Raw genomic sequence first — 13,648 nt, 5'->3', positions numbered from 1 at the left:
TGGTGTACAACAGACTTTCGGGAATAAGACGAAAAGAACTGAACCATAAGCAAAGTTTAGAGATGTGATTGTACCAACGTTTTTTTCTTCTATTACAGATTTCAATACCACGACTCAGAGTATGTGCCAGTACAAAGTACTGATCCAATATCAGAGGTATCCATTCCCCAAACATAAACTGTATACCTCAGTGAAAAGTTTTCTGAAAGCCTTGCACCTATGTGATGTGCCTATAATTGTTAGTTTTTGTTGTATGCATCATTTATTGAAATCCATTTATGAAAGATGACATTTACAAAGAACATGGCTGATAACTAATTCACTTAATAAGGTCAGTATTAGATACTGATAGTGTGTCAGATCATTGCATCCTAGTCTTATCAGCGCTGCCACCTGAATATCAGTTAACTCTTAGATACTGTACTTTTTAGTTTTTTTCCCTTTCCTTCAGTGTGTTATGTAGTTGTGACTTATGTATAAGTCTCAAAAGTTTAAAAAGCCCAAAGTCCGTGCCAACAGCACTGCAACGGAAGTGCCTGAAACGCCTCGTCAGTAGTCCTGCCTAATCCTAATTCAATGACTTGTTGGCATCACACTATGTCACCATGTCACACATTAACATAATTTATGACTATATTCATGGTAGAAGTAAAGCTAACTTGAAGCTGAAAACACAACAGAGCCGTCCGGAGACACGGTGAGCGGTCTGTCATTGCGGCATCTGTCATTCGGTCAAACGAGCTGTCATATGTCAGTGAGCTGTCAAATGTTTGTGCTGTCTCGACTTTGGCAGCCCTCATGACAGGTGGCAGAGCGGTGAGCGGTTCAACCAGTTAATGATCCCCCTCAACTCCCTTCGTTTTCAAAGGAAACCTTCAGACTGAAATATTCCACAAGGAAAAACTAAATTACAGAAGAATTAGATTTAGATCTCAATAAACAATGCCAACGATTCATGTGAAGAACCACCATTGTTGGATGTGTGCAAAAAGAAAACAAGAACCTTATCTATATATGAACAAGGAAGGTGAACTCTGTTGTGTTTGGCAGAGTTTTGGCTGTTGGCAGTCACTTTGATGAGTCTATTCAATGTGATCCAACCATTTGTTTTGCTGGCGCACAACTTGTGGTTCCACAGAAAGTTAAAATGGTGCTCTTACTGGATTTCTCGTAAAAGTATTGGAGGCGTAATGAACTTAACATCTTCTCCTGAGCTTAGCCAGCTCTTATGGGGCAAAGGTTGCTGCTGCGACCTTGGCCCACATTTGAGAATCTAGGCCAGGCCTCCTGGTGGTGATTTGTTGCCGCCCCAGAGAGTGACTGGAAATGTGGGGCCTGAGCTGTTCTCTGCGGGGTAATTAAGATCCTTATCACACTTGGATCAGGATGAGATCATGACCCTCAGAGTGGAAGGGTGTTTGGCTGGTTTGTGTTGGAAAGTCCGGACTGACTGGCAGCAGCCGGACTGAAACGTGCCGTGATCTGCATCGAGCTGCAGGGTGGGATGTTCATATGTGTGGTCTTATTGTTACCAGTACAGGTTGTGTGCATCATCAATTAATTGTGCATGGATGTGTACGTCTTCCTGCTTCCGTTGGTCAACTATTACTAGAACAATTTACATCCATAATGATATTGTTTACAGTCACAGCCCAGTGATGTTATCTAGGATAAATAGTCCCCTCTGAGGAAGCAGAAATAAAGAAAGCTTATAGAGGCCACAACTATATCTTTAACAGGGCGGAGAGTTTATGTTATGGAGACAAAATTATCCTAAACTGTTGATAGATATCCACCTCCAGACTCACTTTTTCAGACTCCTCATACAAAATAGCATCTAAACAGGACTTTCTTCAACCTAAAAGCATGAAAGACCACACAAGACTGTGATTAGATAAGATTAGATTATCCCACAACAGGGAAATTCACTTGTTACAACAGCTCAAGATGCAACAAGTACAGGAAAAAAGTCAGATGGAGTAGTCCTCTCAGATATGACTGCACAGAATCAAGCTTTTGTAGCAGGCAATTCCAAACTTTGGGATGGTTGTCTATCTAAAGTTTTCTGACATTAGCCACCAAAGCTACTGGTCACACCAGACCAAGTGACCGAATATCAGTCCATGTCAACAGGGATTCTGCCCTGTTGACATGGACTGACATTTGCAAATTTGATGCTGATGATCATCAGTGATGATGATGAGATCAAAAGCTTGCAACAGCTAGTAAATGTAACTTGCGGTGAGAGTGCAACTTTTGTTGCCGTATGAACTGAGCTGTAGTTACTTTTTCTTCAGGGTCCTGGCTATCATAACAATGGTCATCTCTTTGTTGGCTGGTTTAGGACATGATCCAGCCTGAACAGCTTAATCGTATGACACTTATCTGTTAATATACAATATAATATAAAAAATATGCAGTGCAATAAACAGTGGTAACATTAGTCGGTGTGATGATGTCCCAGTAAGAGATCCACCTGTTCCACCCATCATTTGGCCTTCTCCCCTTAGCCATCAATCACTTTGCTCTCCAACCCCCCTCTTGCACCTCTGGTGAAGTGGGGCCACTGCCCTTTCCGCCGCTCTGCATCGGAGGAATGTGGCATGCAACAGACCCAACGCACACACACACACACACACACACACACACACACACACACACACACACACACACACACACACACACACACACACACACACAGAGGGAAACATACCCCCAAAGGCAGGCTCGTACAGACGATGTGTAGATGTGCAGAGCAGCGTTTTTGAAGGCCTCACACTCAAACAGTCGTGTTGCCTTTACTCCTCAGATGAGCGACTAGTGTTATGAGAGTAGTGATGCGGTGATGGAGGGTCAGTAGAGTATTCTCTGGCTCACTTCATGCAGTATTTTATGGACTGTATAAAAAAATTGCCAAAAAAACAAACTCTATACGCCTTGTTTGTTAATATTATTGTTAACTGTTTTAATTTTGATAGATGAGGAAAAGTTATGCAACTGAACCTTCCATAAACCCTATTCACAATTTTGGATAGATACAACAACATTTGGTACACAGTATAGCCCTACTCATACTGAATTTTGTTTATTGAATATTGATATTTGAGAGTATCATCTTAATCTATATGGACTTCTATAATTCTTTTTACATAAAAGCATAACATATAAAATAAACATACAATAAACATATTTGATGTTTTCAATTAATCTTTCATATTTCATAAGACAAAAATAATATGTCAAATATGTTTGTGAATTAAGAATAAGCTAAATACACTTTGAGTGTGTTTCTTTTTACGGTGACCATGTGACCAGGGACTACAGATGAAAATCAGCCTTTTGACTGTTGCAGGCATATTTACAGTAATCTTGAACCATATCCACTGTCCCTGAGAAATAAACTGGATGAATAAATAAACTTGGCAAATAAATAAATAGATAAATGTGTATGTAAACACCAGTATGTCTGTAAAAATGTGTTGTCGGCTGACATATTGGCCTGGTCTTTTTATCAACAGTGGTGGAACAAATACTCAGGCCATTTACCTAGCGATACACATTTAAGAATCATATATTTATATTACTGGATTAGAATTATTGATGCATTAATGTTTTCAACACTATTTTGCTGTAGCTTGTAACTTTATGTACTGCCAGGTCCATTCTTGAGCTCAACTGTCACTGAAGTTGAATGGATTTTACTCCTCAAGTATAAAATCTTCATAGTAAAGAGTGAACGGTACACTTTGCCACCAAAGGAAGACTTGTAATGTCTTCTGTGAATCATTGACACGTATTGCTCTTGAGAACACTTTCAGTTGTTTTCATCCATCATGCCTTGCAGTCTCTAACAATGTCAGATTCCTGATAGGATTAGCTTTAGTGGACAGCCAGAGACAAAGAACTACAGTTGACTGTTTCTGCCTTCTGCCTGTCTCCCCATCATGCTGTGAGAGGATGCTCACACACACACACACATACGCACACACACACACACACACACACACAAGCTCAGTATATGGCACACAGTACAAACTTACATTGAACTAAAATAAATAAACAATATCCTCACTTCAAACCTGTATTTTCTGCCCTGTTGCAGTAGCTTCACGTCAGCCTGTCAGCCCACAGATGTTCTTAATGATCCCTAACCCCTGTGACCTTTAACCCCTCGAGCCCTCTCACAGTCGGAGTGTTACTCCCTGAATCGTTCTCCTCTCTTCCATTGTTTTAAAGCGCTTTCAGGCAAAAGAGATTAGTAGTGCTTGAAAAACATTTGCATGAATTTGATACTGATTGATGTTACTGAATTCTGTAATTAACTAAACATACATATTATATGCCTTTAATCAATACAATTTTTTATATTATGACCAACTGATAATTTACAGATCAGCAATAATCCACTGTAATGCACACATACATACTTTTAACTCTTGGCAAGAAACAAATAGACATATTTTCCCAAAATATTAAACTGCTCCTTTCAAGGTACAGTGTTTAGGATATTATATATATATGTAAAGTTATAGACCCTCTTAAAGACCTCAAACTAAGGTAATAAAGCAGCATATTTCCATATTTCAGAACAAAATGCAATAATAAAATCACCATAAACCATCACTCATGGGTCTTTTAGGGTTCATAAGGCTATTGCCACTTGCCCACCTTTGTGATCCAGCTTTATAAACCATCAGGGATGTGCTTGGATGAGCAAAGACTGTTGCTTCAGAGTATATTTGTGTGTATATATATGTTTTCTATAGCTTTTTCTCAAGCCACAGTAGGGAAAAACCCCATCTGGCGTGATATTCACATTAAATTTAGTTTTGCACAGACACTGAGATACCAGGGAGGAAAGCTGAAGGAGGTTCGGCTGAAACACAACAGCTTCATTCTGCAGTCGAGTGTCTTTTCTTCTATTCTCAGTGGTAGGTGGCTCAGTCATGCTGGACTCCTTTTAGCGGATGACATGCACTACAACTTTCATTCTTGAAAATACGCTGCGGTCCCATGCACAAAGACAGAGAAAAGAGCGCAGGGAGAAAAAAAAAAAGAAAAGACACTTTAACATGAGTGTGTTTGACTTTTTAACATATGTTGTGTTCACTTTTTGTGTCTCCAACAGTCCAGAGAATAACAAGCAAGAGTTTTCCTGCAGATGCAATTAGTGTGGAAACAATACAACTGGTACACCTCAAAATGCTGATCCTGTTTGTGTGTGTTTGTGTTTTAGACAGGCTGTTTGTTTACTTAGTTACTGATTGCCATATCCTATGTTAATGTGGGAGTCCAAATTAGAAACGGAGCCTGCAGCTAAAAGCAATACCACCTGCACCACTGTGCTTAAGCTGATTGGAGGAGTGTTTTCTTAAGGGAGAGACTGACATCACATACATTTTGCTAACCATGCCAAATCAGAAATGTCTCCTGATCCCACCCAGACATTCCTCATGCTGCCAGGCCTCCTCTTCATCTCAGCAGAGGGCCGTCATTCACCGCTTTGTCTGGTCCACCTTACCTACGCGCGCGCGCGCGTGTGTGTGTGTGTGAAGTTAACACATGCTTTTACATGTCTGTCCATGTATCTATTTAAAATGGCCTCCTCGTGATGATATACTGTATGGAAACATGATCTCACTCAGACAGGCATGAAAGGAGGTGAGACTCCCTGTTTTAACTTCTCCTCTCTCATATTTTTGAGATAAAACCTTCAGCGTGCACTCTATTTATCACTATGTTAAGAAAACATTCTGTCTGCTGCTGTACAACTGTTGTTGGCTTGTCTCAAATTACACATCAATACTCAAATATTGTGCAGTTTCGATAAAGAGTGATTGAATATTTGGCAGCACCTTTTATAAATATTAAGGTTATGTTAGGCAACTGTCTGAGTCTCCACTTTGAATGAATATTAGTGATCTTGCAAACCAAGGTTAACCTCTTAAAACAAACAGCAACCTCTGCGGCTAAAAATGAAGCTAACAGAGAAGTGCCAAAGACTGCAGTTCCTCAGATGGCCACTTGAGTCCGGCTCCAAAAGCGAGTCCCCGTTGCCCCCATATTAAAATGTCCTTTTAAAAAACATGTCATGATTTGGATGATTTGTACAGAAGACCTAAAGGGCCATGCATTCATGCATTTTATTTCCTCCGTTTTCCCGTGATAACGAGTTAATTTCATTTGTTTTCTCGAGATCTCGGGTTATTATCTCGAAATAACAACTGCTGTTTTCCCGAGATAACGGGATAATTTTCTCGAGATCTTGAGATAACGAAACGATAGTGTAGTATATTAAATCATTGCAGGAAACATCATTCAGTGTAGCAATGTCAGAGGAGCAGGAGCATATCGATCACCACGTCACATATCTTTTCAATCAAGGCCTCACACAGTTAGCAAGGCTTCAGCTATATCGGCGGCGCAATCTAAGTGAGCCTGAAGTCGTCGTAATGACGAGATCTCGAATTAATTATATTGTTATCTCGGGAAAACAAAGTTTCGTTATCTCGAGATCTCGAGAAAATTATCTCATTATCTCGGGAAAATGGCAGTTGTTATTTCGAGATAATAACTCGAGATCTCGAGAAAACAAATGAAATTAACTCGTTATCACGGGAAAACGGAGGAAATAAAATGTATGAATGCATGGCCCTTTAGGGCTTCCGTAGCTTTGCAAGTTGACTTAACAGAAAATAAAATACTTGAGACACGACTTGGAAGACTTGTGACTTGATTTGACTTGACATGACGACTTAAATGACTTGTCTGTGCTCATGTCATCAATATTAAGTATAAGATATAACACATGTTTAACATTGTCAATGATCACACTACAAATGTCTGTGTAGCGTTACCCAGTATGTGAGCACTCACTGGGAAAGCATTGTCATGACACAAACGGAAGGTCTATGAGCCACAAAAAGCTATTTGTTTTGTTTGATTACACATATTTTACTGAATATCAGTTATTATAATGGAAATTTCAATTAATTGTCATACTTTGTAAACAACTTAGATAAATTAGTAGATAAATCATTAATGAACGCACTCGTACCTTATGTTTTTTTTCTTTATAAAGACCATATACTACAGATAAGACTGCAGTATCTTTGGGGGGAGTGACCTGACTTGGGACTTGACTTGCTTTAACTGAGAACTCCACTTGACTTGACATGCCCAAGAAAAATGACCTGGGACTTGCTTGAGACTTGGACCAAATGACTTGAGTCACATGTGTGTAACCTGTTACAGCTAAACAATGAGTTGAAACTCACTGTAAAGCTCCATAAAGCTGAGAGGAGCTGCAGTTTCAGGTGATAATTCTCTGTAGGTTCATCATAATAAGAGACCCCTTTCATGATTTCACATCGCAAAATCACAAATATTCTGTCAGTGGGGATTAACAGATTAAATCCCCCCTTAAGTATCTTTGGATAAACATCCTGTTCAAACAGTTCACATCTGGAAGTTTCACCATTTTATCATTGATTTCATCACATTCATACTGAGCCAGTGTCTTAACACTAACTTTTGCATCACATGGAAATAATTACCTGTGTTAAGCATCATTTTATACACATGTCCTGACGTTTGATGTATTTGGAAACTTTGAGAACTTTATAATTATGAATGATGGGATGAGTCAGGCAGAAGTTTTAATTTCTGCCTTTAGCATTTAAAAATCATATAGTGCATAATGGGATACATGTTTGATTTTATTAATGATTCCCTGACATTCCTATAATAACCATATATCTTTATCTCTGTATATATTAAATGAGCTAAGAAAACAGCCTTGATTGCCTTTTTAAGACATTGCATTTTGGGATTTTTGGAGTTCTTAAATGGTCTATTTTGTGATTCTTAAATGATCACTTCACTATTTTCATTGGACACAACTAGGATACACGTTAAATCAAACTGACCAAAAAGATAGGTGATCAAACAAATAAAAGTGTCGTGTAGCCCACAGACATGAAAATTGTGTGTGTGTGTGTGTCTGTCTGTATCTGTGTGTGCATTAACCATGCACATTTACACACACTCTCCTCCTCCTCCTCCTCTCCCACACCCTCTATGTTCCTTCCTGTTTCCTGTTCCGTTGTCCGCTGCTCAGGAAGCCTGGTTGTGCTACTGGACTGTGACAAAAACTCGTGAGTCACGCCGTAAACTTTGTGAACATGCAGGAGCAAAGAAAATGGTGTGTTTTTTTTTTTTCGGATCACCATCTCTTACCTCTAACTAGGCCCTGCATTGTTTCTCAAACAGCTCACGGGGTGTTTAACTCAAACACAAAGCCACATTTGTCCTCTATGTTGAACCACCTGCTGACTCTTGGCTTTGCTATCTGTGAGTAAGCTCCATCCAGCTGGGACGTCTATAGACTGTATGCACCTGCTGGCTCTGATGTCAGTCTGAGTCAGTCATAACAATGTTTATTAAGACTCCTTAATTTTTGACTCATGTACTTTTTGCTTTGAAGAATTGATGTTATTATATGAAATTAATACTTCAGGTTTGCAAGGTTTTCAAGAGATGGTTAATTGCTGGTATGAGGAGCTCGGGGTTGAGGGTTGTGACCCCTATCAAACGTGGGGATTCAGCTTCGATGAGATCATGCCTGGTCAGTCGAGGGAAGTGACTTTTTGACTCGCCTGACCTGAGGCCAGATTCAGAGTTCAAAGTTCATGTCAAGAGAAACAACGCCACAGCCTCCCAAAAAATGTGCAGCCATCACTGGTGACAGCACGAATCTGAAATCAGTACGCAACGTGGCCGACTTCTGACATGACCTTAACCATGTGGACCTCACTCCGCCGGGCTGAGGGAGGTCAAGTTTAGAGGTCAAAATGGTTCTCTGTGTGTTATGTCATCTGTCTCTATGAGACATCTTTGTGACATCAGCAACATCCCTGACACTTACTTCTCATTTGTTTATTCATGTCTTCACTCCCTTGGACCAGATGTAGTGATTGTGTTTCCAGTGCCCAACATTTATGGCAACACTTAACATTTGCTCTTACACTGATACACAATGAAACAAATATGTTTCTGCTGTCACAGCTCTTTTTGCAGTGACCATTACAGGCTTTAAAGTAAATCCCTCCTTCATCTTCCAGACTGTTGTGCATGAGCTGTGTGTGTGTGTGTGTGTGTCCATGCTTGCTGGAATGTCTGCTGGCCAGGCCTTTTATTAGGCTCATCCATACCACCACATTATAGGCTTCTGTAGCCAGGCAACTGCAGGTTCTGGCTGGTTACCATGCGAGCGCCCATTGAGTGACGTCGCTGGCCCTATTTGCCTCTCTCCTCATTGGAATGAGGGCCTTTTTAAACGTGCACCCCCACTCTACACACACACACACACTCTCGCTTAACCCCTTGCTCACACACTCCCCCACCCCCCCACACACCCTGCGCTTCATCACCCTCTGTGTGGTGACTAGAGGAGTGGAACTAACAATCCGACAAAAACATCTCACTGAGGCAGACCAGACTGGACCTTCCAGGGAGTGTCTTTGTGTAGAAAAACCCATACCAACCCTAAAGGAGGGACGCCTACTTCAGGCAACTGTACTGCCAGTGCAATTTCAATCACAAATCCCATATCACAGTATTCTCAGCTTGGTAACATTGCTTTATTTAGTCACACAAATGTATTTCACTCAGTTACGGCGATATAGCGAGTTTGGAAAAAAACAGACTGGGTGAATATGATATTTAAGCTATATCATACTACTTCAGCATGAAAGTAACTATCATTTTTATTTCCAGTTGATTTCTCAGTTGTTCAATTATTTGTTTATCCGTGTCAGATGTTAGAGTGTTGAAAGATTTCCAGAGCCTAAGTTAACATATTCATTTGCTTGTTTAGTTCGATGAACTGAACAAAACCCAAAGATATTTAGTGTAAAGGGGCAATATGTGTGAATTTTAGTTGAAAACATTCAAAAATTGAATAAAATTATCAACAGCATTTGAAGAAAAAACAGTTATGACGTTTATGTATTATGTTGAAGAGATATCTACTGTAGTTAGCATGGTAACCAGCTAGCCCAGTCTGTCCCGGTCCAAAGCTCCTGTGCTAGCGCTGTAAGCACCAACACTAACCTCATGCTCTGAGCTCAGAGTCCGAACCGCTAGCTGCATGGCTAAATGAGCTAACTATCTAATAGCAGCAACCGTTACCAGATATTGTAGGTTACTCTGGTGATATGATGCCCCCGGTTTGTTTTGAGAATGGATTCGACACGTGGCCAATTCTTAGATATTGCACCTTTAATATTAAAGATAAACCAGCAAATATTCACATTTGAGGAGCTGAACCCAGTGAAATCCGACGCTTTTTCTTAGTAAAATTACTTTAACAATTACTAAAATTATTGCTGATTATTCAGCTAATTACTTAGTTAATCAATTTATCATTTAAACTCTAAATAAAATATCATTCTTGACCTTGGAAATATTGAACATGTATATCAGTTTTTCACATGCTCATCAGTGCTCATTTGAATTTCACAACCACAACATGCTAGTGAGTGGATCTAAATTGAGATTGTTCTTTTCTAACCTCTGTTTCCAAGGTCAAGAATGAACTTTAATGCTAGATGCGGCTAAAATCAGAGAAAAGTCCTAAAAGTGCTATGGATAAAATCACCATACGGAGCATCCATGTCAGCAGATCCATCTCCATCACAACTGAGCAAACACCATCTACTGATGAAGGCTATGTGATGTCGTTGAAAGCTCTGGAAAATGATTGCACGGGTAGTAGACCTTGAGTTGTGATTGTTTTGTATAATCATGATGACCAAAAAATAAAATTTTAGATCAATATTGTGTTCTACCTGCAACTAATCAGAGGTAAAACAGTAAGTTGAATTGGTTTTTTGTTCTCTTGGTCTACTGTAGAATTAAAAATACTGACATTTTATTAGAGGTTATCTTAGAGCGCAGTGATCACACACTCCCCTGACTGTAGACTTTCTGCATGGCCACATTTTCATCTTTTAAGAGAGCATATGACCTGCTAAGATTCTTAAGTGGCCAGCAAAACAAGTATGGATAAGCTTTTGTAATCCAGTCACAGTTTTAAATCAGCGGACTGTTTCTCGTGGACTGAAATATCTTGTGTGATTGTGTTTCTCTAAAAGGTTAAACACTTTTAATACAATATTTCAATGCACTTCATCCCCAGTGTGTGGATAAATGTGGTGCCCGTGAAGCAGCTGTGGATAAACTAATTGCTTCAAAGTGATGGTGTGTAATCTTTTGTCGTGAAGCCCATCTATCTTAGCACCGCCCTGGTGGAGGATGGAGGGCGATGGGGTTGTGACGACTAATGAATGGAGTGACTTGCGGGAAGACGATTCCAGCAACTTCTCCATAGCTCTAATTTGAACGCCTTTCATTGACTGCGGGCGAGGTGGGGCGGGGGTGGTCTGAGGGGTGGTGGTGGTGGAGGGGGTTGTGGAGTATTGTGAGTTGAACAGCAGAGCCCCACTCTAGCTGAATGGGTATTGTCATCTGGATTTCTATGGCTAACCAAAATACTTTCTCCCGCCGTGGGGGTTTATGGATTCATGGTGGGAACGGCATGCATTACGCACAGCCGTGGAGGGCACTCCTGCCGCTGCACACCATCACAACTCCGTTGTCAGTTGTTTTGTTTAAGAACACACTTTAACTGAGGATTTCAGACAATATATTCAGTTTAATCTTAATAAAATGAAACAATATTGCATCTTCATATACACGAATAATGAATCATTACATCAAATGTCAACAAACCAACAGAAAACAAAGTTTATTCCTAGAACGTTTTGAAAAGAAAAGACTTCCTGCAGTGACAATGATGGAAAAAACGTCGCAGGTGCTCAGTGCAGCCGAATAACGGACTGTAACATTTCACGCTGTGTGACCTGTAGATCCCAGGCTCTCCGGACTCTACAGGTCCAAAATTAGACTGCAAACTTCAAAGTCACCGACATCATCTTCTGAACAATACAAAACCCTCTCGGAGATTTATTAGGGCTTTAACATACTTTTCTTCCTCGCTCTTTATTTCTATTGGGCATTGTTGGAGTCCTCAACATGTCGGCATAGTTCCACTAAAGGAAATGGGTCTTTGAATGTGTGGGAGTGCAATAATTCTCAGTTACTGTACAAGTTTGTGCTGACAATGCACATCAAGGCAAAAGAGCAGTGTATATATTCGATGGCAAGAGTTCCTCTAGAAAAGAAAAACGTTGCAGTTACAGCGGTAAACAATTCAAAATACTAATAATTTCGAAGACTAACAAAAGCAGGTACCTAACAAAGATACTCCTTTTTGTCGTGAGCTACCTCTCGTAGTTGATAGTCTGTGTTTAATCTCCTGTAGATACAAAAAGGATTTGTGAATTTGTGGTCCGGGCGTATTGAAGGGCCAGTGTAAAAAAAGCAGAGGTGCTTCCATTGATTTTCAAAGTTCAGATTACTAAAACAAACTGCAGGTGCAAAGATAACGTCCGTCAAAAAAACAAGTTTTTTCAAAAGCTGCAGGGCACTTTTTACGCACCGCCTGCAATGAGCCGCGCTGCTACACATAATTCCTCTTGTCATAGTCCCCGTTCTGCGTGGTTCTCTTGGTCGGTGCGTATTTTACCGAGTATCCCGAGTTCCCGCTGGAGGGACAGGAGCAGCACAGCAGCGATCCTCCGATCAGCAGCAGCGCTGAGGCCGCCCAGCCGATGTAGAGCGCAGCGCCGATCTCCCTCTTCTTGGATGCGGGCACCTGTGGGTTGTAGAAATCCGATATGATGTTGTTGGCCATCCAGCACAGAGGCACCAGCACAAACACACCACTGATGATGTAGATGACCCCTCCGGCGTTCACCACCCGGGCTTTGACGTTTTCAGCGCGGATGCAGTTGGTGCACTGCGCACCCGCAATGACAACCATGAGCCCCAGCACGCCCATCACAGAGGAGATGATGGTGAGCGCTCTTGCCGCCTGCAGGTCGTGGGTGAGGGCGAGGACGGAGTCGTGCACCTTGCACTGCATCTGGCCCGTACTCTGCACCACACACGACATCCACAAGCCGTCCCAAATTGTCTGAGCCACCACGATGTTGGCTTCGATGAAAGCCGTCACCTTCCACATGGGCAGCCCGCACGAAACCATCACCAGGAGCGAGCCAATTACGCACAGCGACAGTCCCAGGATCTCCAGTCCGGCCGACACCATTTTCGCTCTTTACGTTCAATCAAGTCTGTCTGAAGCTCTTCAAACTCTTCCCTGATTTCTCTCCCTCAGAGCAAGGTGTATTTCTGCGCTTAACTTTTGCGTTCTCGCCTCAGTGTACAGGAGCGTCAATCGTTAGTTGCGCATCACTCACCACATTTATCCGGAGATGTAAGAGACAGCAGCCTTGAGCCTCTTTGTTAGTGAGGGGATGTGAAAACAACTGGAATCACAGTAGCACCGCACCACGAATATCTGCGGGGTGGGGTAGGAGCTCGAGGAGAAACTTTCCTCCAATCAGCTGCGGCCGCATCCTCTAGGGACCAATGAAAACGCAGGGAAGTTGTGAGGCTGAATAAAGCGGTCCAGCGTGTATTGTGTGTTTGAACAGTTATTTACAATGAATAGAGGGGGCAGGGG

At 41.2% G+C, this 13,648-nt stretch overlaps 1 protein-coding gene across 1 annotated transcript; it reads right to left on the bottom strand.

The window, feature by feature from the left end:
* Window positions 1–11,696: 11,696 nt before the first annotated feature.
* Window positions 11,697–13,412, bottom strand: cldn5a (claudin 5a). The gene has a single exon (XM_073467128.1). It carries the CDS (start codon window positions 13,229–13,231, stop codon window positions 12,584–12,586), a length of 648 nt encoding a protein of 215 aa, XP_073323229.1. The 5' UTR covers window positions 13,232–13,412; the 3' UTR covers window positions 11,697–12,583.
* Between the last annotated feature and the right edge of the window lie 236 nt (window positions 13,413–13,648).

This window comes from Pagrus major, chromosome 5 (genome assembly GCF_040436345.1).
Source record: "Pagrus major chromosome 5, Pma_NU_1.0".
NCBI classification, from domain to species: domain Eukaryota; kingdom Metazoa; phylum Chordata; class Actinopteri; order Spariformes; family Sparidae; genus Pagrus; species Pagrus major.
Note: the sequence above shows the minus strand (reverse complement) of the source record. Positions and strands in the feature narration are given on the sequence as shown.

Bases quoted from the DNA above. Each gene is read 5' to 3' on its own strand.
- cldn5a (XM_073467128.1), bottom strand. From the start codon at position 13,231: ATGGTGTCGGCCGGACTGGAGATCCTGGGACTGTCGCTGTGCGTAATT.